Source organism: Diabrotica virgifera, chromosome 3 (genome assembly GCF_917563875.1).
Source record: "Diabrotica virgifera virgifera chromosome 3, PGI_DIABVI_V3a".
Classification (NCBI taxonomy): domain Eukaryota; kingdom Metazoa; phylum Arthropoda; class Insecta; order Coleoptera; family Chrysomelidae; genus Diabrotica; species Diabrotica virgifera.
Window position 1 is genome coordinate 50,936,145 of NC_065445.1, and position 23,322 is coordinate 50,959,466.

Here is a 23,322-nt window from a genome sequence, read left to right on the forward strand (position 1 = left end):
TTTTTTTTTTGGTGAAATTTTCCAACTGCCATGTGATCAAACAAATTACGCGTGCATATAAATGAAAAGCGCTATAGGTAAGCAGCAGTGTGAGAAAGCGCGTATACCGATAGCTGTTTGCGTCCTCTGTTGTACCTGAGCGAGTCCGTTCGCTCGAGAAAAATCACGTGGCCTGGCGATCCCATGTTGTTGTGCCTCGAAACGTTAGAGTAATGATTATATATTATAGTTTTTTAAGTAACTTTTTCTTAATTAAAGGAAAATAATACGTACTATACAATAGATTTTGCAAATATGATAGAAAAAGACAGATTTATTATTATAAATATATAGGTAAAGAAGTATAAAAGTATAAACTAAATTAATTCTGTGTCCGAATCTTGTACTTCTTCTTCAAACTCCTCATCTGAGCTTAAATATTCACTGTCTTCTTCTTCGTCAGACTCCCATCGAGACTCAGATTCTTCTTCTACATGATCAGTAAATAGTTGTAATATGTATTTAGAAATAATTAAAAATTAATTAGCCATAATTTAATTAAGTTACTACGTATTCTGTGTCCTTTTATACGGAGTCGAAGCCTGGACAATCACGGGCGCATCTGAAAAAAGACTTGCCATTTTTGAGATGTGCTTTTATTGAATAATGTAAAAAATATCATGAACACAACACGTAACAAACACGGACACATTAAGAAAGATGAAAAAGGCAAAAGAAACACTGTAAAGGAAAGAAAAATGAGCCAAAATAATTATTCATTCTCTTCTTCTTCGTCAGACTCCCCTCGAGACTCAGATTCCTCTTCTACCTGATCTGTAAATAGTTGTAAATATGTATTTAGAATTAATTAAAAATTAATTAGTGATTAATTAATTAAGTTGCTACGTATTCTTACTTATATAACTAATACTTAATACTTATCCTTATATTATAAATCACATCACGTTTTTTATTTTTTAGTATATGAGCAAAGTAGCTAATTTTTCTTTCCTTCATAGTGTTGAGTATTTGTTTTGCCTTTTTTATCTTTCTTAATGTTTCCGTGTTTGTTACGTGTTGTGTCCATGATATTTTTTACATTATTCGATAACACCACATCTCAACAATGGCAAGTCTATCTTCAGATGCGCCCGTGATTGTCCAGGCTTCGACTCCGTATAAAAGGACAGAGAATACGTAGCAACTCAATTAATTAATCAGTAATTAATTTTTAATTAATTCTAAATACATATTACAACTATTTACAGATCATGTAGAAGAGGAATCTGAGTCTCGAGGGGAGTCTGACGAAGAAGAAGACAGTGAATATTTAAGCTCAGATGAGTAGTTTGAAGAAGAAGTACAAGATTCGGACACAGAATTAATTTAGTTTATACTTTTATACGTTTCTACCTATATCTTTATAATAATAAATTTGTCTTTTTTTATCGTATTTGCAAAATCTATTGTATAGTACGTATTATTTTCCTTTAATTAAGAAAAATTTACTTAAAAAACTATAATATATAATAATTACTCTGACGTTTCGAGGCACAACAACATCGGATCGCCAGGTTACGTGATTTTTCTCGAGCGAACGGACTCGCTCAGGTACATCAGAGGAAGCAAACAGCTATCGGTATACGCTCTTTCTCACACTGCTGCTTACCTATAGCGCTTTTCATTTATATGCACGCGTAATTTGTTCGATCACATCGCAGTTGGAAAATTTCACCAAAAAAACCTGTCTTTTTTAGAATATTTATTTTTAATATTAAAAAACACCCTGTCAAAATATTAATTGTACTTCCCTGTCCGGAAGGAATGTACATAGCTTTGCATGTATAGTTGTATATTTTATACTCGTTAATAGTATGTACAGATTCAGATGAAATCTTCTGAAGTTCAGATGCATCCCCTGAAAATAATCCTGGGGCGCCCATGCAAGTATCTTGCAGAGTTAAAATCGCCCTCAAATCGCCTGGCCTGTTATTTTTTTTATATTTGAATATTTAAATTTACTTTAAAGTCACGTCAATGATATTTTTTGTAATAACAATTTTTACCGTTTTTTAACTTTGGGGGGATTTTTGGGGAAAATAACCGCTACCCTCCAGCCAGACCGGCATTTTTGTATTCCGGCATTTTGTATGACCGGCTATCATGGAAGAGTCATCTGAAAAATTTTCAGGTTGCCTAAAATACCTACTGAAAAATGTCTCACAGCTCTTATACTATATAAAATGGTGCGTATTTCAATAACGACGCAACTATAGTATTTTTACTACAAAAGCGATATTACGTAGGTCAAAATTTTTGACGTAAGGGAACTGTCAAAACATTAGAATGTGACTTTTCATTATTGCCATGTTTATAATAAATATGGCAATAATGAAAAGTCACATTCTAATGTTTTGACAGTTCTCTTACGTCAAAAATTTTGACCTACGTAATATCGCTTTTGTAGTAAAAATACTATACCCTGTAGTGGTTCAGCACATAGTTACAGTTCTGTCGCTTTTGTATCATTTGTACACAGTATTTTAGAAGTTATTTACGCAATAAATAGGAATTGACCAAATTTGCAGTTACGTCATTCTTGTTCTAGACCCGCGAAACTATGACATCTTCAGTAATATGTACTTACTTTCAAGCCATTTTTTGTTTCCATTCCAAAAACTTCTATGTTAAGTTTTTTTAATTGTTTACTTAAAATGCGTTTCATTCTTTTAATTATCTACTTAGAACGTGTTAAATAAAGTTTTCTTTTTAGAAAAAAGTGTTTTGGTAACATAAATACATCATATTGACCATATTTTCTATAATTTCAAAATATTCCATATTTTTGTCTATGAATGTATATGTAATGTTTCATTGAGATTAATTTGATGTTATTATGTAGACATTTTCTTTGTGCCTTTTATAAATAAACTGGCTTTACGTAAACTAGCCTTTTAGTCGTAGCGGTTTAATTTTTGCTATGCTTAGGGTCGATTTCTCATACCTGCGGTAATCTGTGGTTCAGTTGAACCAGGTTCACCGGTGAACTTCGGTTTTGTTTGGAATGCATTTCTCATTGCACGTTTTACAGCTTTCGAGAAATGCCAATAGATGGCAAAAGGTAAAAAACTGTCGCCATTTTGAACTACCTTTTTTATGCTGTTTTTGAATAAAGTTAAATTTAAGTATTTATAGTCAAATAGCCATTTTAGTAATTATAAATAAATGTTATAAAAACAAAAACAATGTTATCTTTTATTGTTAGGCTTAATATAATAAAATACGTTATATTTATATTATGACAGCGTTTCGTGTTAATACAACGCATGCGTAATCCATGAAATCATCTGAACTGGGTTCAGAAATCTTTGAACGGCCATCTTAGAATAGACATCCTAAGTCTTGACGTCACAAAATTGGGAGGAGCTTATATTTGATTCCAAACAATTTTGTTTATAAGGTTAAACACTCATAAGGAATTTTTCATTTATTGTTTACGTGGTTTGTGTGACAAAATAAGACTTTTCATTTAGGTATTTAATTAAAGAAACGTGTCAGTTAAGAGATTTTTATTCGTTTTTCCCAGGTGAGTTAATTTAATGCAATGATAAGAACGTAAACAGTTTTGAGGTTATGTTTATTTTCAACCACTAAGGAATAAAAACCACCTGAGCAAAAACGAATAAAAATCTCTTAATTACCTAACACGTTTCTTTAACGAAATAAAAATTAAATAAAATGAAGTCTTATTTTGCCACACAAAGCACATAAATCAAAAATTCCTTATGACTATTTCACTCATCTTAAAATTTTCACATAATCTGACCAATCACAAACCAAACACAGTGTTATCGCGAAAACTCCAACTGTCTTTCAATTCTGATTGGTCTATCAGCTTCGTGTTTTCAACGAGTAACCATGGATACCGATCGCAAAGCAAAGTTTGACATTTGCCAAAAAAATTATTGTAGCTGTATACGTCAAAATGAGTCGTTTCGGTGGTACTTCAAACGAAGTTATAAACCAAAACATTGAAGAAAATATACCGAGTAACACAAGAAAATCTAAATCTTATATATGGAGACAATTTATGATGTTCTGTGTGGATCGCAACTACAAATTAGATGCAGAAAATAACAACGAAAGACTAGCATTCATTCTAAAAGACTGGGCCGTCAACTATTTATTGTTATAGGTAAAAAATAATTATAACAAATCATTTATAGTTATAATAAATATTTCATGATTATGACTAATTCTGAATTATTCAAAAAATGGGTAGATTTGGGTTACCTAGATCAAATGTATTATTATTAAATTCCTTCCTCTCATTCTACTGAATTTTTGACCTATGACTTTGTTCGTGAAATAGTCTAATAAAATACCACTCGTGATTTAATTTATCTTATAAGTCCGTCTTTTATTTCTAAACTCAACTGAGTTGCTTAAAGAAAACACCACTCGTCCTACGGACTCGTGGTGTTTTCAAGCAACTCAGTTTCGTTTAGAAGTAAATCGACAGACTTATCGCGAAAATTGAATCACTAGTGGTATTACTATTGACAATTTAACGTTACAAACAAAATTGTTTCGAGTCAGTATAAGCTCCTCCCAATTTTGTGACGTCAGACTTAGGCTGTCCATTGCAGCGTTCAACCATCGTTCAAGTTTAAACTGCCATCGGTTGAACGTGAATTGACAAAGACGATTTTGACTTTAAACTGACGTTCACTAAAAGTTCAGGTTAAACTTTAGTTGAACTCGATATGAGAAATTTTCCCTTAGATGGATTTTTGTACTGCTAGTCACAAGATTTAAAAGTATTTTTTTTTTGTAAAGCTTTATTACTTACATTTATATATTAACGAATATTTAAATTCTTTTTAGTGTGAACCTACTCTTCTCCCGGAACCCAACCACGTCATGTTAAATCATTTATATGCACTATCTATAAAGGACGGAGTGATGGTACTAAGTGCTACGCATAGATATAGAAAAAAATATGTTACCACTTTGTTATACAAACCTATTTAATGGGATTTAATCTATTTTGTACATAATGTAGATGGTATTTTAACTGCGACTTCTTTGAAATCTTGGTATCTAATATCTAATTGTTTTAGGGATTTTTTTTGTAGATACAAGGCTTTCAATTTTTGTATATTATTGAGATAAGTATTAAAACATTTAATTTTATTTAAATTTAAAAAGTAATATTTTTTCATCCTACTTTCGTTTTTATTATAAGAAATAAATAATATGAGGTTGTGAATGATCTTTGACAAAATAAGCCTTATTAGTGACAATGAGGAACGTGGCCAGCAGATCGCAAATAGAATCAAATTTTTCACAAGCCTATGAGATTTATATGCGGTTTTGATATAAAGACATTCTGGCATATTTTGTTTTCAATATTGCACTAGAAAAGACTTTCAGATATAAAAAGATATACAATAGGGAAATGGTAGATAGATATCGTTTCTGGACCACTTCTCAAGAATGTAACCTTCAGAATGCAATATCACGTTTATATTTTAAATGGAAAATACATTCAAACATATGTATAGGGCTAGCGACGTACTTCAAGATCATGATTCTATAAATAACAAGATAGCATCTTTCCGTAGCTCAAATTCGTCACGAGTTCGCGCATGACGTAACTGTAGACCGGAATTTGAATTCTTGTTAAAGTTAAATGGGATTTGTATGCATTCTGTGATGGAATTATTCAATTAGCAAAATAATATTAAACGACTTTTTTGTGTTATTTGTTTATAAAAGACATCTTACTTTTACAAAAAATATAAAATACACTTAGCTTACAACCACGAACGATTTAAACTAATCCGACCAAATCGGACATTACGAACTTGCCGGTCTCCAGTTACGTCACGATTCCCCTTCTCTTAGGAACCGTGATAAGGATTCCCTTATCACGATTCTCGATAGGAAGAAGGTGGTGATGACATCGACGAATGTGATGGAGAGGTAATTGACCCAACTATCATGGACGACCGTTCGAAATAGAAGTGAGTTATGCAGTCAGCCAACCTATATTATTAGTAATTAATTAATGGAAAAATTATTAGAAAAAAATGATACTGTGAACTACAATCTGAATCATAATCTGAATTATGTTGTATTTTCATCATCATGCAGCCTCAAAAGTCCACTGTTGAACATATGTCTCTTCTTTCTGTTTCCAACCCCGTCTATATTGCACCGCTCTCATCCAGTTTTTATTTAGACCTCTTAAATCGCCAGTCCATCTTGTAGGTAGACGACCGACGTTTCTCTTGGTTTCCATTCCAATAACCTCTTTGCCCATCGCCCATCTGTCATTCTGGCTATGTGTTGTGCCCATCCCCATTTTACTCTGGCCAAGAACCGACACGGACGGCGATTCTTTTGTTGTTAGCATGCGTTAGCATGTACTTAATTTTAGTATCGAGTTGCCAAGAGCACACCCGAGTACACTGAGAAAAGTCTCACACATTTCTGGCGTGTATCACCAAAATTTTAGTTGCATTGAGAAAAATGTGGCATGCAGGGCCGGCTTTTGTTGACATTCTTAATATGGTGGAATTATTTTTGATTTACAAAAGGTTGCAAATACAACACAAAATAATGGTGAGAATTATATTGATTAAAACCATGGATAAAATACTCCTGACTATCCTGATTTTAGCATTGAAAGACCAATAATAAAATATATTATAGCGGCGTGACATTCACTAATTATTCTTTTTGGCTTATATTGATACAACGATACAAAATATAATTTGTTGTTTTCACTAATTTTGAAAAAATGTGAACAACTTGGTGAGAATTTGAACGAGTTGGTGTGTTCTAATAGGCTGTCTGTCCGTTCGACCGCGAATATACCCTCCTTCGTCACTTGGTATACCCCTCCTTCGTATACTTCGCGAATATACCAGGTAGAATGACAAACGAGGTGTCAAATGAAAGCTTATAATCCAAGGATGGTACTCAAGGTGAGAAATTTAACCTAGGCTGTCTGTCAGTCCGATCGCAAATGTAATTCCTCCGTCACTATACCAGGTAGAATCACAAATGAGGTGTCGAATGAAAGCTCATAATCCAAGGATGGTACTAAAGGTCAGAAATTTTACCTAGGACTTCCGGTTTTAGAAATGCGACCGGAAGTACTCTTTTAAAACCACCGCAATAGCACAAGTGATATATTATTCGACGTGCATTCGCAAGATGAGAACAAATATATACTTCCGGTTTCATGACTGTCTCTCCGTCCGACCGCGAATACAACTCCTCAGATATTAATACATATAGAAATTTGACATCGGACTTCGGTTTTAGAGTTGCAACCGTAAATACTGTTTTACAAGTCACTCAAAATATGATATGAATGTAAATAAAGATGACTCAAAATTAGTAAAATGGTACATACAGAGTGAGTTTTTTGTCTGGAAACCTCGGAATTATCTCGGAAACGGCTTGCACGATTTCTATAAATTTTGGTAAGTAAAGGCACAGAATAGATAACCACACAGAAGCGAAACTCCTGCCGAAAACGGTAACATAATTTTCATGCTCATGTGTCAACGTAACTGGTGCAACCTCACTTTTGCGACTGACGTGACAGTTGTTTATAGTTAAATTTTATATTTATATATGTTTTATTTTATATTTTATAGTTAAATTTTATATTTCATATTTAATTAATAACTACTTGTCAAAAATATTACCTAATTTGGAATGGTCTATTTCTTAGAACAGTTCTATTCTGTAACTGGTGCACAAGGTCAAAGATTTCGGTCCCAACAAAATCAATGGAAACGACAGTCAGATTCGCTTCTGTGTGGTTATTTATTCTGTGGTAAAGGTTTTCTGAGGCGGTCGATATTAAAGTGGCAACTAAATTGTTGTCAGATTTTCCATCTTTCTGTAAATCTAATGAACTTTCTGATTTCAAACGGAACACCCTGTATATTTTTTGCATTTTGAAGTCCTAAAGAAATACTGACTGTTTTTCATGTTATATTCCCTATACCTAAATGCCACGATTTCGGAGTTATTGCTACATTTATTAAAATTTTTTTTTTAAATTTAAACAAATTATAAAAATTAATTTTCTCGGCTCAGGTAAATTACTTTAGGTTCTTTGGATCATTGGGAACAAAAGAGGTTTTTGTAATGTTTCTATAAAATTAATTGTTTCCGAGTTATAAACAATTTAAAACTGAATAAAGACGATTTTCAAGGTTCAAAAACACAAATAAAAAATATAATTTTAGAAATCACGAAGTACCTAAATTCAAATTCAACCCTTTTTCTAGGAGCTCTCCATAAAAGTTTTTGGCACGTTTTATTCTAAAACATCGCTTTTTAATTTGTTAATAAAGCGCATACGAGAGGTCGGATGATCGGGCTGTATTAACAACTAAAAAAATATTTTAATATAAAACAAGTTCAAATTACTTATCGGTATCTGATAAAATGAGACTTGAACTTGAATTTGGGTATTACTCAGTTTCAAAACTAATAATTTTTATTTGTGTTTTTGAACCTTGAAAATTGTCATTATTCGATTTTTTTTTCAGTTTTAAATTGTTTATAACTCGGAGGCAATAAATTTTATAAAATAATTACTAAAGATTTTTTTGTTCCCAATGATCCAAAGAACCTAAAATAATATTTACCCGAGCCGAAAAAAATGATGTTTATAATTTGTTTAATTTTTTTTTAATAAATGTAGCAATAACTCCAAAATTATGGCTTTTAGGTATAGGAAATATAATATGAAAAATAATCAGTATTTTTTTAGGGCCTCCAAACGCAAAAAATATACAGGGTATTCCATTTGAAATAAGAAAATTCATTAGATTTCCAGAAAAACGGAAAATCTGACAACAATGTAATTGCCACTATGATATCGGCTGCCTCAGAAAACCCTTACCCACCAAAATATAAAAATCGTTAAAGCCGTTTCTGAGATAATTGAGTGTTTCCATACATAAAACTCACTCTGTATATCAATCGACGCAAAGTTACACGAAGAGTTCAAATATCGACTTTCAGTTCTACTTTCGATTACTTTGGGTGAAAACCTAGGACCAATTACTTGTTTGTCGAGGTATTTCCTAATTCTATTATATTTCGTAAAATAATCGAAAAATAACACAGCCGTTGTAACCGCCACGGAATCTAATTCTTTTTGGGTGACAAATGTTCGTGATCAACAACAAGAAACTGTATGTTAAAATCGAATGTCAATATTTTTAATTTTTATTGTCTTGGAAACCAGCCAAAAATAGGTACATTCTTTCTTTAAAGTCGAATATCGGGGTAAATAAATAAAAAACCGAGAAGTATTGTACTATGTGTTTTATTTCTAAAAATAACTAACGCCAAGCCAAGCCAAAAACAACAAACGCCGATTCTGTACAAGACAAATGTCACCAAAATTATTTGCTGTCAAAAAACGTCAAATTCGAGACAATTTGAGAAATGGCCGATCTCGCACATGCACATAAAAATTTAGTTCATGAAAATCTCCGTTCGTGTCGGTTCTTGTAGTCGGTATGTATTTTTTATCTTGGTCCTTCCCCTGATCTCTTCGTTTTTTACTATCTCACAGAGTTATTCTTAACGTGGACGGCTCCATTCTTCTCTGTGTGACATTTAGTTTGGTAGCCGAGGCTTTTGTTAAGGTAAATGTTTCTGCTCCGTACGTCAAGACTGGGAGGATGCTGTATTTTAGTTTGTCCCAATACATGATATTCGGGTTCGTAGTACGGCCAATGTTTACACAAAGGCTCAATTTTTGGTTTTGGGACACTCAAAAAAGATCGTGACCACGCTGCGACCAATAATTTATTGCTATTTGAAAATATTAGAGCATACACCTAAGATTCTACCTCTTGTTCTGAGTTCAGTTCAAACTGCAGAAATAACCAGAATAAGAACGACTTGGATATCAGTAGGTAACCTAAGCTTCAAGGCGGCGCCAGATATGCGGTATTTGCCAAATACCGAACAAATGCTTGCTATTTGCCTATTAGTGTGGAGGGTTTGCTTGCTATTTGGCATTGACCAATTTGAGTGCGTGTCGAATATTTGTCGTGTTCCCGTACGTTGTCGGTCTTTTCCAACACTTCAAAGTAAATAAATATTCGCCGTGGTGAATCTCGAATATGTGGTGCAGGGTGCTTGCCGTTTAACGAACACTTTCATGAGCACTCAAATATTTGATATTTAGCAAACACTTGTTCAGTAATTGCCAAATACCGCATATCTGGCGCCGCCTTTATTATTGTGAAAAATCTCAAAAAAGAAAGAATTTTGAGACTTTGGAATGGAGACCATGACACTTACTAACCAATCTTTCTATAGACTTATAACAACTCAGAGCTATTGAGAGGCTCATGATAAATGTAAGCTTAAGAGATCATATGAGAAACTGATATCTGAGAAGAGGAACCCAATTAAAAGGTAACCGAGGCTATCGCAAAATCTAAATGAAAGTGGACAGGGCATGTGGTAAGAGAAAGCGAAGAAAAGTGGACAAAGAGAATAATACAATGGCAAACAAGAGCACATAAACCAGGCATAGGAAGACAACAAAAAAGATAGATCGAAAACATTAGAGAAAAGGCAAGAAGAACCTGGCACCAGATAGCTAAGACAGGCAAATATGGAAAATACAAGGGTAGATACCTCTTGTTCAGTTTTATAATAACACTGACTGCCCTGTCGTTTCAATTTTTTATTGCCACATGATTTAAAGATCTTTTAAATAATATGAATGGTTCATTTCGTATCGATTTAAAAATTACGCTAAGAATTGCTGTAATAATGTACATATTTAAAATGGTGTTGTAATGTTAATTTACGTTATTTATATTTAAATAAAAACACATAAATTTATATTTTTTTAATTACACACACTTATCATTTAATTCATCTAATATTTTCAATAATTTATTTTACACTAAAAATATATTCAAAAACTAACACATAATATGTAATGAAATTTATTTTACATTTCAAATATCGCGGCGCATACATCCAAAACTAAACTGAGTTCGTATTTGACGATCTGTTCTTTATATAGAGTCCTATCCTGCTTCTAGAATCCCATCGATCTTTTTGAACATTTACCAGAATGTTCCGCAGGCGATTGGGCGCTCCCTCATAACTCGAACTGGTTCATCGACGACACGACAGCGACTGCAGGGGCGATCGGCGTAGCAGTATTAAAAAATAACATCACAGCATTGTTTTACATATATTTATTTAATTTGAAAGATTTACATTTTTTGTACTAGACATTAACTGTGAGCTTTAGATTTAAGATGTGTCAAAAGCGAAATTTTTTGGGCGAATCCTTTACTACAGTATTCACAGATAAAAGGTTTTTCATTGGTATGCTGCCGAATATGTAGTTTAAGAGCATAAGTGGTCGTTAAACCTTTATTGCAATGTGGACACATAAAAGGTCGTTCACCTGTATGAGTTAAAAGATGCCTCTGAAGATCCCTTACGTATTTTCCACATACAGTACACATCTTTTTACGAACATTCGGATCTAAAAACACAAACAAGATACGATTTAGTTTAACAGAAAAAAAAAAATACTCAGAATGCTTATCACAGATGAAAATAAACAAAATATTTCATTCAATTCAAAGTTTTATTTCCGAAGAAATAAACTTTTAATGAGACCTATGTTCTAGTTACACCTTTTTGGTTTCTATTATGTATTTGCAAACTATAAGAATGTTGGATGAAGGAACACAAAGGGGAGATCTAAGATTGCATCTCACTATCTGTCTATCCAACGTGGCAAAATTCCAACGAAAAGTAGGTCTCGATACTCAGATAGGAGTAAAACTAATACATGTTGTGAAACGAAAACATGTGTAATATATATTTCAATTTGTTCAGAGAGTGCCTTAAACAATCTTACTAGTTTCATTCTTATTCAAGAGAATCTATAACACCAATAGCATGCTATGGCAGTGAAGCATGGGTCCTGAAGGAAACATCCAAAAATAAACTCGACCACAGCCTCCTACAGTTACAAGCCATGAAGTAGAAATTTGGCAACGTCAATGGGTAGTCCTATTCGAATGTGGCCAGCTGATTGCAGTGCATTGAGAGCTATGTATAATTTATATTTCTTTACTTAATATTAAGTGTTTTTATATATGTCTAGGCAGTTATTTAAGTTATATTATTGGACTAATATTATTGATATCGTAATTGTACTACAATGTAAGGGCTTATAATATGCAGCTACGGATTATGTAAACTTTACAAAAATAACGTATTTGTGAACAAAGCGCAAAATATATTTATCTTGTTGCATAAAAAATCTTAAGCAATATATTTTAAATAATTTTACTAAACATGAAAATAATAGTAAACATGCAAAAAAAGCAGATAAACGTAAAAATAAAGAAATAAAAGGAACTGTTGAAACTGTACCCAAAGAAAGAAAATTATCAACGTTACCAAAATAATAGTCATTTTTAGTCAATTCCAATTTAAGCGGTGTTCAGACTGATTGGTATCTCTCAATATGTTTCAAATCAGTATCGTTAACTTTGTAAAAATACGGACTTGATCTCAATACGAAAAAAAAAACAAAGTACATGGTAGTCAGTAAGCGCGAAATATTAAATGCACAGCTTTTGGTTAACCAACAACTAATTGACAGGGTCGACAGCTACACATACCTTGGTACCAACATAAACAGCCAGTGGGACCACTCAAGTGAAATAAAACAACGCATAGGAAAAGCGAGATCAGCGTTCATAATGATGAAGTCTCTTTTCAGAAGCCACGATTTACCTCTTGCTACCAAAATCTCTATCATCAGATGCTATGTATTTTCTGCGTTATTATACGGAGTAGAGGCCTGGACACTTTCCGAGGCTTCTTTGAGAAAACTCGAGGCATTCGAGATGTGGTGTTACAGGCGCATTTTGAGAATTTCGTGGGTGGATCGTGTGACTAATGTTGAGGTTCTACGTAGAATAGGCAAGGAATGCGAGATTATTAACACAATCAAAGAGCGCAAACTGGAATATCTTGGCCATGTTATGAGGAATGAACAGAGATATGGCTTGTTGCAACTCATTCTTCAGGGCAAGGTATTTGGAGAGAGGACCAGGGAGAAGAAGAATATCTTGGCTTCAAAACCTGAGAAAGTGGTTTAATACATCGACAACCGGACTGTTCAGAATAGCAGCAAGCAAAGTTAGGAAAGCCATGCTGATCGCCAACATTCGGAACGGATAGGCACCTTAAGAAGAAGAACTTCGTAAAATTTACTAGGTATTTTTATTGACAGTAATCGTAAATGGTCCTTGCATACTGATTCCCTAGAAAGAAACTAGCCACAGTAACTAGCCTTCTTTAAGAAATTTACTTTGCAATAAGATCTGTTTCAAAGGAAATACATTTATCATCTGCAAAAATGGCATATTTATCATTGTTTAAGTATGATCTTCGATATAAGCATAGTTTTTGGAGTTCTAGTACAGCTGCCCAATTTTATACTACTTTTAAATTACAAAAAAGAGCAATTCGTTATCTATTTGATAGACTTTCCTCTTTATATATTTTAGAAACTGTTTGTTGGATTCACAAGCATCTAAACATTTTTCCTGAAAGACCTACTCTTTTTAATTTTACTAATTTAAGATTGTTTTGTTCTGTTGGTTTATATTTTTATATTATTTCACTTTTTTGTTAGCTTTGTCCATAAAATTGTACAATTTTCAGTGACAATAGTGATTACAGTGTTAATTTAAGTTAGAATATAAGCCCTCCGTTTGTTGGTTTGTTACTGTAATAATAAAATTAATAACACATATAAGTTGTGGACTCGGCTAGAAAAGTATCGAATTAAAAGTGTTTTTTATACTTTAAACAATATTGTAATTCATAGTGCTTGATTTACGACTCCCTGTATTCGTTTTTTATTGCTGGTATACTGAGTATATACCCGTATTTTCTCTTAATCTGTTAGGTACTACACATTGTTAATTATTAAAACACTAGATTTTAAAAATAAAAAATATTGACTATTCCTATACATTTCTAACATTTGTATGAAAAATAAATATTATTACTAGCAAGTTTAACTTATTTATTTCATACCTTCATTTTTAAATTTTAATTTAGTTAAAATTTCTCTTATTTGAACAATTTTAAAAAGAGATTCATGCATTTTATTTAAAATATTCCGTTATGAAACGGACCACCAATTCTCCTTCGTAGGACTACCTAAATCATATGTTGCGACGTTGCCTTTTTTACTTCATGGCTTGTAACTGTAGGAGGCTGTGACTCGACACATTCAAAAGGAAAGTACTGAGGAGAATACTAGGACCTGTGAGCGAAATGGAATCTTCAGAATTCGATACAACAACAAGCTTTATCAACGTTATAAGGAAACACCCCTGTCAGCCTTCATTAGAATGCAAAGATTGCAATGGGCCGGACATGTCATAAGAATGGGAGAGGATAGGCTACCAAAAAGAGCACTCAACGCTAGAATGTAGAGAAAGAGACCAGTTGGAAAGCCAAGAAAGCGCTGGGAAGACACAGTAAGCGGCGACGCCCAACCACGTTTAGGATTCCATGTATGGAGAAGAGCAGTCACAGACAAACAAGGTTGGAGGCAAAAAATAAAGGAGGCCACGGCTCAATTTGGGCTGTAGTGCCGTAGAAGAAGAAGAAGTAGGTAGTGATGACAATAGAAATATTGGTAGGTATTTACAAAACAGATAGATATAACGGCACGTACGCATACAAGGGTGCATCCCGCTCGTTGTAGCAGCTCCGCATAGTGGATACGTCGGCGAACCCCGCTCGAAACTCACCCTCTTCGATCCAACCCGCTCCGACCGAAAATTGAAGACATATCTGGAGGTATTTCAAAGTGAAAAATTTGAGAAGTGTCAGTAGCGTACTGTAGTTAGTGCACAGTGAGCGTTTGACTTTTTGTTACATTTAGTGAATAGTGGAAATTTTACACTGGAAAGCGTAGTTATAGAACTCTATTATTATTGTTATACAGATATTTCGTTATTTCTAGGTGAGTACATTATACAGTTCTAGAAATCTAATGGAAGGAGAAGATATAGTGAGATTCATTAAAGCACAAAGGTTAAAATGGTTTGGCCACATCTAACGAAGAGAAGCAGATGCACTAATTAGGCAGATAACAAATTGGACGCCAGTAATAAACAGACCTAGAGGAAGACCGAAAATAAGATGGGAAGACCAACTGCCAGAGGATATATCCAATATGGAAATTACAGGCTGGAGAGAAAAAATACAGAATAGGAAAGAATGGAAACAGATTACAGAAAAAGCAAAACAACACGAAAATCTATAAAGGATAATGAAGAGGAATTATGCGGACCAATCCACCGCATGAAATGGATTAAAAGAGCTCATGAACCTGAGCGACCTATACTCTATACTAGAGTGACCGGTCTATATATATATATATATATATATATATATATATATATATATATATATATATATATATATATATATTATACAGTTAGCTGTGACATTTAGATTTATTGATTGAAAATACTTCTTGTCTTAAATTAAATCTTGAAATGACAAGTAAACACATTAAACGCATTGTAAAATTTAATACAAAACGATTAGAATTAGATTTCAAATAAAAAAATCAAGAATTAATTATTACATTGTAATAAAACAAAACCATTAAGTAATACTTATTATTTTTAATCGAAAAAGTCAATAATTATTAATGATTGTATTATCAATAATTCATTTTTAAAATAAAGAAAATTTCGAAAAGTGTATAGAACAGGGGCCGATAAATAATTTCAAAAGGGGTCCAGATAGTGTTAAAAACTTTTGTCGCTTGATTCAAGTTAAGGTAAGAAATATTGTTCATTATGGCCTTTCAATTTCTAAACAAATTTCCTGAGTAATAAAGCAACATTCAATAATAAAAATACGCTAATTGACATTTCATAGACTTTGTTAAACACAGAAATTAAAACATGTAATAATAATAAAACTCGGCAATATTAATGAAAGTATATGTTTGTCTTTATAGAATAAAAATGGAAGCGGCTGCTGGCACAAGTACGACAAAATCTCGTCGACACAAACCACTGTCAACACCTGAGAAACAAATCGTGTGGAAAGTGTATGATGGGCTTAAGAAAACACATCCTACAACCGAAGCTCTAGATCGCCGTTCGTTATTAACAGGAGTGTCAGCCAGCACAGTTGAAAGTGCGTGAATTAAAAAGCACAGAAACTTTAAGTGCGCCAAAAACTCGCCAGCGTGGACGAAGGTCTTTTCAATTAAGTGAATCACAAATGAATATAATCCGGATCACTGTGCATACGTTCTTTTTAGAAAATAAGCTACCAACTATCAAAAGTGTTCAGGTCAAGTTGCTGGAGAACGATATGATTCCTCAAATGGGCCATGAAACGCAAAGAACAGTTTTGCATAAGTTAAATTTTCGTTACATGAAACGGTCTCGGAAATCAATGCTAATAGATAAAGAGGAAATTGTATCATGGCGACGAGGATGTCTGCGCTCTATTAGGAATTATCGTGTTTCCAAAAGAAAAATATACTACCTTGATGAAACTTGGCATACTGCCGGGCATACGGTTTCAAAATTTTGGCACGATACAACTATAAGAACTCCTCGTCAAGCATTTATAGAAGGCTTATCTACAGGCTTACGAGCACCATCAGGCAAAGGTCAACGTCTTATTGTAGCTAATATCGGTAGCGATACAGGTTTTCTGAAAAATAGTGCTCTCGTTTTTATATCAAAGAAAACTGGCGACTATCACCAGGACATGGACGCTGTATGCTTTGAAAGATGGTTCGAAAACGTTCTTCAGCATCTCGAACCTAACTCAGTGGTAGTATTAGACAATGTATGCTACCATAGTCGACTTGTTGAACGAATTCCTACTATGAGTGACAAAAAAACAGTTTTGCAACATTGGTTGAGGGAAAAATCCATTGCATACGGCGAGGATATGGTTAAAGGAGATCTTATTGGTATTATTAGACAACATCGTGGTACATATCGTCAGTATGCTGTAGATACAATGGCCAGACTTCATGGCATTACCATCTTACGACTACCGCCTTATCATTGTGAACTGAACCTAATAGAAGTAATTTGTTCACATATGAAAGGATATGTGGCTCGGGAAAATGTCACATTTAGAATTAGTGATGTCCAGCGCCTCTTGCAAGCCAGTTTGGACAGTATTAATTCAACTGATTGGAAGAATGCGATATGCCATGTTATTAAAGTAGAAGACGATATGTGGAGGTTGGACGGCATGGTGGATAATGTTATTGAGCCTGTGTTAATACAATTAGGATCAAATGATTCAGACAGTTCTGCAGAATCAATGGAGTAAGATGATTTGCAAAATTATGAGGTACATATCTTATTCTTCTTCTTCTGTGTCTGTTTTTCAATATGCCTCCAGTAAGTTGTCATTCCATTATTCTCGTGGTCTTCACACTGATCGTCTTCCTATTAGTGAACCGTCTTTCGCCGTCCTTTACTCTATTTGTTGTTATTCGGCTTATGTGGTCGTTCCTTTTTACCCAGTTGTTATTGCTATCCACCTTGCATCTCCGTCGTATATCTGCACTAACCCTCTCTAGCTCTTTTAGCTCTAACTCATAGTGTTTTACCATCAACTTTTCGAAGGGTTTTTATGTCTGCTGTTTCTAGCATTCTTTTTGCCATATCTGTATCAGGTCGTGTTTTTTCCGCGTATGTAATTATTGGTCTGATGACTGTTTGGTAAATTTTGCCTTTATCATCCTTATTGCTTCGAGCTTTCTATAGCTAGATAGATGAGATGCATATATGTGCTGTTAAAATTAATTAAACTAGTCGCATTTTTCAGTGTTGTAAAAAAACTTATTACTCTTATAGTAATACAATATCTTTCAGATTCATGACTCTGATTGAATATTACATTGTGGATTAGGCCTATTGAGGATACTATATACAAAAAAAAACGCACCGATAACTTTACCTCATGGGTGGTCTGGAAAGAAGTTAATTGGAGAGGTTTTAACTCCACGTCTTGAGATTATTAAAAAGTTGGTTCAGTTGTGATTAATTGATTGTATAATATGCGTATTTCTCTTATCATAAATTGATTAGTTCTAGAAACACTAAGGATTTTATTGAGTAAATTCATGAAACAAAATAAAATACCTGAAAATGAAAACATCTTAAAGGCATGAGCGCAAAATCTCGCATGTCTAAATGTTCAATGTGTTTTAAATGTATAAATTTTTTTCGATTCCTGAGAAAATAATACATACGTATTTTTTAAAAATTTAAACGCATAATGAAAGATTGCTTTATTACCGAGGGCTGAAAGTCCCTTAGAATAACCCAAAAGTTTCTTTTGAGTGAGATATTTGAAATTAAAAGTCACACTAAATTTTCTTTTTCTTTTTTCACCCCTGCAACTTATTAATCAACATTATAGAAGTTTTCAGGGACTTTCGGCCCTCGGTAATAACGTAATCTTTCATTATGTGTTTAAATTTTTCAAAAATACTTATTAGTTTTCTCAGGTTTCAAAAAAATTGAATAAGTACTTTTAAAACACATTGAATATTTTGATAGGCGATATTTTGCGCCTATACACTTAAGGCTTTTATAATAAAAAAAATCACAAATTCAGTTACCTCTAAGCTGGAGTCATTTTATCTTAAAGTAATTAGTTTGTTACGTGGTTCAGTTGACTTTGGAAATAATATTTATAAAAATTAGTATTTTAAAAATTGCAACCGCACTCTATAAGTAGTAAGTAGATCTAAGTAAGATAAGAGACTATTGTTCTATGAAAGTGACAACTGTACTCTTTATTGACCACACAAATTCATTTTTTAAGAGTTACACAATATCTACAACATAATAAATTATTCTAAGGTTAGACATACTAAATATGTCATGTCTATGGGGATACGCCACTGATTAAAGGGTGGCTACTGAAATTTCAATATTTACCTGAATTTTTGGGTTACCAGATATGCAACAAATTATTTACTTAAAAATAACATGCGTTCTGTAGTTGACACTACAGTTGGATAACTTTACTTTTGATAAGAGAAGAGGAGCAATTAAAAGATTTTCAAGTGATTAAAGTCGGTTTTTAAGGGCCGGTACTTTCTGTCTCGATTAAACCCCGTTTAGCGAAATTTTGCACGACAAAAACGACAAAGTTCCTCTAACCAAGGTTTAATCGGGACAGAAACTACCGGCCCTAAGTCTTGTAAACCACAATATATAAACTTCACCTGGTATACTATTTTGACGATTATCGAAGGGTCTTCAAAAACTGTTTGTAGATAGGGGAGCTCATAGCGTATCCACTCGAGCAGGTTCGCCCTTTGTATGCATACGTGCCATACTATATTTTTCATATATTGTTCTGACAAATTGTACAATGCTAAACCTAACAGTAAAACTCACCTGCATGCTTTTTCAAATGCCTGTGATATTCAGATTTCAGTCTGAATGTCTTATCACACTTGTCACATTCAAATGAAGTACCTTTGTGAATTAATAAGTGACCTCTTAAAGATTCTGAATTCTTTAACACTTTCATACAAATTTTGCATGTAACGGGTTCTTCTGAATGTCTTTGAACATGTTTCTTCAAGTTGTCCGCTCTAAGAACAACACCACATATGTTACAAATTCCAGGAGCTGTATGCACATTTCGTCTATGATTTGCTAGTTCATTTTGGGAGGAAAATGTTAAATTACATTCAACACAGTTTAATGGTTTTGGTTTCTTATGTCTATGATATATTTTATTATGTTTATATAACTCTATTTTAGTGTCAAATGTTAATGAACACTCCTTGCAATTGAAATTGACATCAGGTGCTTCTAATTCTTCTTTAAATGTTTGCTCATGATCAGCATTGTCATCTTCGTGAATGTATAACCTCTCTAAGACACTATCTTCTTCAGCAGCTGGTTCTGCTTTGATTTCATCTCCATTTTCAACTTTATTTGTTACTTTTTTCCTTTTTAATACTCTCTTTCTTGGTTTACCACTGTTTCGTGTCCTTTTTGTACTAATTTTATTTTGTGAATTTGTTATTGCTTCACATTTTTCTTTAAGTTCAACGTCACTATTGATGATTATTTTTCGAAAACAATAAAATTTATTGACTTTTTCTATGCAGGCTGCACATATAACTGCAGGATGATTCGGACTATCTAGTGATATCTAAAACACAATTTATTCCATTAATTTTCTTTTTCAGTATATTACAACGCACAGCAAACAATATAACAAAACCAATAGTGTTGTTTTCCTTAGAAGATGAACATGAGTTTAGATTCAGGTAAGTAGTGTATGGATGCACATTCTTAGGGAAATAACTGGAAAATCATTTGAGTAAAATAATTAGTTCTACTATGTATCATTGATAGAAAAAGTATTTGATTGTGCCTAACTGAAATGAGGCTATCAGAGCAACAGTGGACTAACAAAAAAAACGAAGTTTTGAGATAAATGCAATTTTTGCGTTCCCAAGCAACCAATACTTGAGACCCTCTACATCTGAAAATACTTAAACAAGGGATAACTTTAATGTTGTAATAAAAGCATTTTAGTAAAATTGTGGGTTGTGCTTCTTCTGTCTGTTTTTATGTTTCACAAAAAATACAAAAAAATCAGGTGTCCAATACCAAATATTCAGAATTAATATCCGATATTGAACAGTATAATAATATCACCCAGTAGATTGCACGAATTTATTTGTTATAATATTCACACATGTGGATTATTAGTTTAGATACAAATTGGTCAATTATCAACAATATAATTTGGAAATGATACAAAGTGCTGACGAAAGTAAAACTATTTACCTTAATTATATATACAAATCTAATCTATACAATTTAAGCTTCTATAAAACTATGATATCTCAGCTAGAGAAAGAGTCTTCAACTGAATCGCGTACCAGTCACAAGTCACTACTCAAAGCTCTCCTGGGGTAATTACCCTTAGTGTCGGCCGTATAAATAAACTCTCGTATTGCTATTCGGTGTTTCCTTTATCTGAAGAACAACCACCACTGAGCCAGTATTATACATCAGGAGAGAAATATCATCTGGAGCATCCATGGTGAACTGACAAACCTGCCAGGTATACGTATACCTGAAGAGTGCATGTACTCCTCATAGCTAATCGTGAGTGACTGGCCTAAATATCTGGACACGATGGGCAGTTCTAGCACATACTTAAGAATATCCTATATAGTAAAACGTCAATAATCTGGATTAATTGGGACCGGACCCATCCGGATTATCAAATAATCCGGATTATCGAAATTACCTGAAAAAAAGGCCAATATACACATTAAAGTACCACAAACGTTTTAAAATTTTATGTTTTCTCTTGTACAGTAAAGTGTCTAGAGGTGAAATTAATCAAAACATTTTTTTATGTATGTTTTATGTATTGTAATTAATTTATAATAGCAGCATGTGTACAGTAAAAACATCAGACACTATTTGGGCTTTTAAAAAAATGTGTAAAATATTTTGGAACTGCGGTAGAGATTTGTTTTTCGCAGCTAAGTTCTTAATTTATTTTAAAAGAGTCAGATATTTTTGCCAGATACAAATCCAGATTATTGACGGTCCGGATTTTTGACGTCCGGATTATCGACGTTCTACTGTATATGCAAATGGCAGTGAAAATAATTTTCCAGTCATTCACAAATAAATCTCAATACTTTTCGACAATCTACAATCTTAAATATTATGTTATGGATAAACTTATTTAAGTTAATCTTAAATATCTTATGGTTCATTTAACATGTTGGCTACCACATAATGTTAAAAAAGTGGGTCCCTACAGCCACAAGTCTCCCGTTTCTATGCTTTTGAGACAACTACAGTGTGTCATGCAGCTGTTATCAACAACATGAGACACAACTTGTGTCTCAAGGCAGCCAACGTGTTAATTTTATTGTTTATTCAAATAGAGGTCTACCAGACAAACTTACAAGTTATTACACAACTGTTATACAGTCCTACATACATTGTTCAATATGTAAAATATGAGCCAGTAGATATTCCAGACCTAGTGTAGGTATACTTTTAGCAACATTCTTCTGTTCTTCCTGAAGCAAATAGCATTCTGGAATTAAGGATTATTTACTTACATTGATTGATGAAATGACTTCAATTTTTGTTATAAGTGTATCATCATTTTTCAATGGAAAAAGGTTGGTTGTGCTGAGACAAGTTCTACATAAGTTATTCATCATTAAACTCTATGAATTGACTTCTTCCTATGTTGTTTTAATCTTATTTCTATTATTTTATTTAAAAATACATCTTTTTTTGAAATGTTTACCAAATTTGACAGTATTCAGATGATTGATCATTTAAAATCTTAGAACATGAAATGAAAGATGACCTTTTAAGGCAATTTTTCGAGATAGATTGTGTTGTGTGTTGTCTGTCGAAATATCAAAAATTGCATTCCATGTCACAGAATAGGAAATAATTGTTTCCTATTCTGTGTCCATCACAGATCACCTACTACCTAATAGAGTTAAGTGATCTGTGGTGTCCATGTCATGTATGTTCATATATTTTATTGCGATAGTTTGATTCTTATTTTATCTATTAGTCCTAAATACTGCTTGGCATTCTTCTCACTGCTGGTATTTCCTTCACTTTGTATTTTGTTGGCTTCTATAATAATTGTAGAGCTGTTTCCCTTGTGGCAGCTTTCCATAACACCATGCACCATGCGTCGCTAAACTATGAACTATGGTTCTTCTCAGAGGCTTTTTTCAGAGGAGCGGCTAAAGATACAGTGCGGCTCCCTAATTTGCGCATGCGTCAAAATATTTACAACGTTGTCATGTTGTTTACACATTGACATCGCCGGGAAATTCAAAATGCTAGCTCGCAAGGAATCTTTTATTTTGACAAATGACATAATAATATTTTTGTTATGTAAATGTAAATATAAAAATAACCTATAAAAATAAAATTCTATTTTGTTTTACCTGTACCTGTAAGGGTATTAAGAAAATATATATTATAAGATCATTGAAAAGAGTAAAACGTTGAATTTAATTATTTTGTCAGATAAAGAACAACATAACCATCATACAATATGGAAGTGCTATAGGTTTAGAAGTTTTTAAATACTTTTGCATATTATGATGGGTATATAAAATGGAGAATTATGGACAAATGACACCATTGCAGTGCAGAATCTTCAGACAGTAGTTGAAGT

General features: G+C 33.1%; 2 protein-coding genes across 4 annotated transcripts in view; one reads left to right on the top strand and one right to left on the bottom strand.

The window, feature by feature from the left end:
- The window catches only part of LOC114342623 (5'-AMP-activated protein kinase subunit beta-1), a 38,830-nt gene extending 33,641 nt beyond the window's left edge, over positions 1-5,189 (top strand). For all 3 annotated transcript variants that reach the window (XM_028293451.2, XM_028293448.2, XM_028293455.2), the window contains one exon: positions 4,867-5,189. In XM_028293451.2, coding sequence (XP_028149252.1) covers positions 4,867-5,013 — 147 coding nt within the window. In that variant the 3' untranslated portion in view covers positions 5,014-5,189. The remainder of the gene's footprint in view (positions 1-4,866) is intronic.
- A 6,047-nt stretch (positions 5,190-11,236) lies between these two features.
- LOC114342659 (zinc finger protein 28-like) lies at positions 11,237-22,829 on the bottom strand. The gene is made up of 3 exons (XM_028293474.2): positions 22,232-22,829; positions 19,515-20,283; positions 11,237-11,548 (listed from the first exon to the last, which is right to left on the bottom strand). The coding sequence occupies exons 1-3, from the start codon at positions 22,334-22,336 to the stop codon at positions 11,292-11,294; spliced, it is 1,131 nt and encodes a 376-aa protein (XP_028149275.2). The 5' UTR covers positions 22,337-22,829; the 3' UTR covers positions 11,237-11,291.
- Positions 22,830-23,322: the final 493 nt, after the last annotated feature.